Here is a 4,762-nt window from a genome sequence, read left to right on the forward strand (position 1 = left end):
GCAGCGGGGCCTGTGGGGTGGGACCGGGGCTTTTCCTGCGCTCACCCTTCCATCTCCTCCAACTACCCCCCACCGTTGCCTGAAGGGCTCCCGGTGAAAACTAGAGTCTTCCCAAAGGTGTTGCCAGGGGAGGGAGGTGCAGGGCTGGGGGAGGGGGTCCCTGCCAGCAGGGTGGGGAGAACAACCCCAAAGCGGCAGCCAGCCCCCAGCCTCCCGATGAGTTATCCCCCATCCCAGAGAAATGCACACCCTCGTCTTTGTTTGCAGCGGGGTTCGTGTGTTCAGCCTGTTCTCTTCCCTCCCTGAAGGGCCAGCGGAAGCTGCCGTACCGGCGTCTCCGTTTCGCAAGGTGGATATCGTTCTGGCCTGCTCCTACGTGGAGGAAGATGGAAGAGGCTTGCGTGCCTTTGGCAGCCGGTTGTCCAAGCATCCTGCTACCCTCGTGCTGAGGGGTATCAGCGTCAGAGATGATGGGAACTTGGGTGATGTGACTGAGTACAAAGGCCCCCAGGGAAGTCCTGACCTCTCGTCTCCCATTGTCTTCGAAGCCTCAGGTGAGTGGGGTGGGAAAACTGCGTGGGAAGAGCTGTCGCCAAGGTTTTGACCACCTACATGCACCGGGCTTCTACAAGATTTTTCTTAACTGAGTTTAGACAATTAATTTTTGAATGGCCACTAAAGTTTCATGCATGATTTCCCAATTTCAGCAATTGGGACTTCAGGGAAGGAACTTTGTGGAAGATGTTAGCCAACACCGTTGAGGCACCTCCCTCCTGTTGGGGCTATCCTAGATGGTCTCTCTCTCGGGAAATACTTTGTCAAAAACAACTCAGGGATTATTCCTGTATACAGTATTATTGTACCCGTGTTCACATCTTCAGTCACGCGGGTGTTGTTTGCTAGCAGGAAGCATGGTGGTAAGCGGGCACGAAGCAGAGCTGTTCTGCTCAGAAGGCTGTCTGTGTGGGATTTGGCTTTCCAGACCTCCCCCATGGGTTCCATCCTGCAGTCCAGCCTCTGTCGCCCTTGCTTCCTGCATAACTTTGCGAACACAGTCAAGCAAAGGTCTGAGCCTGTACTTTGCTGTGGTCTTGTTCACTGCCTTAGAGTGCTTATCTGTGAGCACACGCTTTAGCACGAGCTCATTCTGAGACATTTTCAGAGGGGAAGTTGAAGGCCCAGCAGGATCTGTTAGCCTGGGTCCAAGCTCTCCTGCAAGTAGTGTGTATGGCCTGGGCACGGGTGAGTTCAAGCACGCTGCAGTCAGGCTACTGCCAGGCATTGCAGACATGGAGTTAATCGCCAGCGATGTCCATGGAAAGCATCTAGGTCACTAGGATGCTTACACCTATGCTTAAGCTGATGCTATGAGCAAAGGCACAGATAGTGTGCCTCTATATCCAGCCACTCCTGCCTTCCTGCAACCCTTTCTTTCCTTACCTGGGATGCTTCGGTGTTCGCGTTGTTTCTGGATTCAGGCCTCAAAAGAATAAACATTGCAGGTCTTTACTGAGCATTTCACATACACGTCTTGCTTCCTTGAGCTAGCTAAAAGGAGTCTGTTCTGTTTATTCTCCTTCCTAACATCTTCCTTTGCCCAGCATGAACTCTGCAATCTAGCAGGATAAAATACAACCAACAGACTGAGGGATGTAAGACAGTCATGGCAAACCTCTTGTATTCTTTGCAGGCCTTCATCTGTTAAGCCTAGCCGGGCATTTCTGGACTCTGACTGACTCCCACAGAGCATGGTGCTTCTCAAAATACGGGCCTCATCATCTGTACTTTCTGTCCCCTTATGGATTCAGGTGGTTAAAACCTTTCCTCTATCCCAACAGACCAGTTGGTATCCATCCCATATGCAGAGTCCCTGCTGCACACGGACTGCGATGGGGAGGAGCTGGACTGTGAGATCTCCCCGTACAGCTCCAAGCAGGCTGGCAAGGGGGCCAGCTGCACCTCCTGGTTCCTGGTCACCCTGCAGCTCTCCAGCGGGATCAGTATCACTCTGATGCTCAGAGGACCCCACTGCGGCGGCCAGGAGGAGGAGAAGGAGCACGATGCAACACTGCACCCAAAGCTGAGGATTCCTATGAGCAAGGAGGGGACGTTGCTGACCACAGGTGACCAGGTGGCCCGGGATGCCCTCACAGCACCAATGGACATGCGGGGAGCCTGCCTTCCCAGAATTCCCATGCCCCACCTCACAACAGGACCTGAGGGCTGCCAGGAGCTGGTGCTTGGGGAAAAAGGGGTCATGCAGGTTGCCCCTCACCCTGCCTCCTCCCAGGGTTCCCCGTGCCCCAGCCTCTGAGGATGACAAGCACCTTCAAGACCATGACACGCACTCGGTATCCACCTGTCTCCCTGCCCGTTTACCCCACCAGGCTGGCTTCTTCCAGCTTTGCGGTCCACATGGCCCGTGGGGCATTGAATAGGGGAGTTCACTGTCAGCCCTTCCCGCCCGAGGGTGCTGTCTTTAACCACATCTGTTTAACTCTCTGCTGCCTGTGTTTCTGTTTCTAGTTGAATTTCAGTCGTCATCACGCAACACTTACCTGCGCACACGTCTTCACGGCTCAGTCACCCTTGACTGCCACATTGCCTTGGCTCCTGGCTCCTCCCTGTCCTCCCTGGAGTGGAGGAGGCAGCACCAAGGCAGTGGCCATAGCCTTTTCCGGTACCAGGTGGGGAGCACGGTTCCAGCAGCACAGCCAAAAGTCCACGTGGATGTGGCAAAGCTGCTGAGGAGTGGAGACGCGTCGCTTAACCTGCAAGGAGTGAGCGTGGGAGATGAAGGGTCATACATCTGCTTGGTGTCCACCCTCCTGCACCAGACCCAGCACATCATCCACCTGCATGTGGCCGGTAAGAACGGGAAATGCCTGGGGGCAACAAGAGTCCCCTGTCCCCTTTGCCCCACACCCGTATCCCATTGTTCCCAACACTCAAGGCAGCTCGTCTGCTCTCCCTTGTGGATGGAGACTTTTGTACTCTGCTAACAATGAGTTGATTTGCTGTGTCTCCTCCAGAGCCTCCAAGAGTTCGTGTCGTTCCATCAGTGGTGTCACTAGAGGGAGATGCGACAACTACCCTGACCTGTAACATTGCTGGTTATTACCCCCTGGACGTCTCGGTGAGCTGGACACTGAAGACTCTTAAAGACCACACGGAAATCGCTCTCACAAACCCAAGTTTCTCCAGCCACCGGCAAAGCCAAGATGGCACCTACAGCATCACCTCCTACCTCAGCATCAGCTCAGACACAGCACGGGCACCAGCCACCTACAGCTGCCACGTTTCACACGTGGCTCTGACCAAGCCCATCTCTGTGAGCGCCCGTCTTAAGGAACAAGGTAGGTGTCAGGGGCAGAGGGTTCTTCATCGTGCCCAGACCTCCTCCCACCTCATCTACCCACTGCAGGGATGAAAACCTCTGAGTCATACCACATCTGCCTGTTTCTCTGTCTGGTGTCTTCTCATACCCATCCTCTCTATTCTCCTCTTCCCTTTCCTCAGCTTTTATTTCACTCCCTGAAGATCTGAGGAGCAAATGTCCCATTTCCTTTAGGGGAAAAGAGATTTTATGACCAAAAGTGGAGCAACGGAGCTAAAGTTTGTAGCACACAGTCTGGGCCACGCTGGACAGGCACAAGCAAACAGCCATGCCCTAAGGAGTTAGGCACCCAGCTGGGATTGATGTTCAGCTGGAGACCGCTGCTGTTTGAGAACTAGAGCAAAAAATCCTTCCCCTCAAGGGAGCTGTTGGGGTTCTCGCTCTCCTTGCTGATGGGAGATGGCTCCTGTGTCTCCTCCTGACTCAGGAGGGAAAAGCAAGCAGTACTGCAGTTCAACAAGTTACAACACATCAGTCCAGCCAGTATAACTGGCCCTGGGTCCCCGTGGCTTTAGCTCACACGTGTCGTGTCACACCTGCGTACCTGACCGGAGCAGGCACATGGTCAGTTGTTGGGGGGGCGCGTTTAACTGTGACAACTTGCTGCTGCTCAGCCACTCCAGTCAACCTAACGTCACTCATCCTCCTCTTCCTCTGCAGAGCAAACGGGAGCCGGAGGACTGGTGGGAGGTTTCATTGCTACCATCATTTTCATCCTTGTCCTCTTCATCGTGCTCAGGAGAAGAGCAGGTAGGAGTTTAACTTGCTGAGCCGCTTCCCTCGTGGGCAGCAGAGAGCATCTTCCCCTCCCCCTGCACCCCTCTTCAGGAGAGGTGGAAGTCAGGATATCCCAGGATGGTGGAGGGAGAGGCTGGGGGAGGATGACCTGGAGACTCATTTCTGGGGGAAGGCAGCACAAAGTGATGTTTTGCACCGCTTTGGTCTCCCTGCATCTTACTTATTTTTTTTTCCCCTCTCCTTTGCAGCTAAACCAAAGTCTGAGCAACTCCTAAGGGCTTCAGAATAGAGAAAACCCTTGTGCCACCCACCTGCAGGCCTTTGATTCCCATCCCTGATATATCCCGCTCAGGAGAGCCAGCCCTGTCCAAATATTAACAGAGCTGTTGGTTGGTATGGGGGGGGGATAGGGCAGCCCTTGAAGGAACCGGGGGATCGTCGAGCGGTGGACGCACGGGAAAACACGCCTGCATCTTGGGAGGGCAGCACTGACAGCCTCAGCTCTTTGCTGGGTTACAGGCAACAGGCAGATATTTTTAGAAATGCCTCTTTTCCGGTTTCAGAGAAAATTAAATTGTATATAGATGAGTGTTTGTATGACTGTATACGTGTGTGTGTGTATACAGG

General features: G+C 53.9%; 1 protein-coding gene across 1 annotated transcript; it reads left to right on the forward strand.

Annotated features, from left to right (window-relative positions):
• Window positions 1-308: 308 nt before the first annotated feature.
• TAPBPL (TAP binding protein-like) lies at window positions 309-4,424 on the forward strand (the record flags this gene model as incomplete). The annotated part of the gene is made up of 6 exons (XM_010159348.1): window positions 309-554; window positions 1,839-2,123; window positions 2,527-2,868; window positions 3,033-3,356; window positions 4,058-4,147; window positions 4,384-4,424. Coding segments are annotated over 6 exons (1,328 nt in total), but the record flags the coding sequence as incomplete, so codon positions are not given.
• Window positions 4,425-4,762: the final 338 nt, after the last annotated feature.

Source organism: Eurypyga helias, unplaced genomic scaffold (genome assembly GCF_000690775.1).
Source record: "Eurypyga helias isolate BGI_N326 unplaced genomic scaffold, ASM69077v1 scaffold23449, whole genome shotgun sequence".
NCBI lineage: Eukaryota > Metazoa > Chordata > Aves > Eurypygiformes > Eurypygidae > Eurypyga > Eurypyga helias.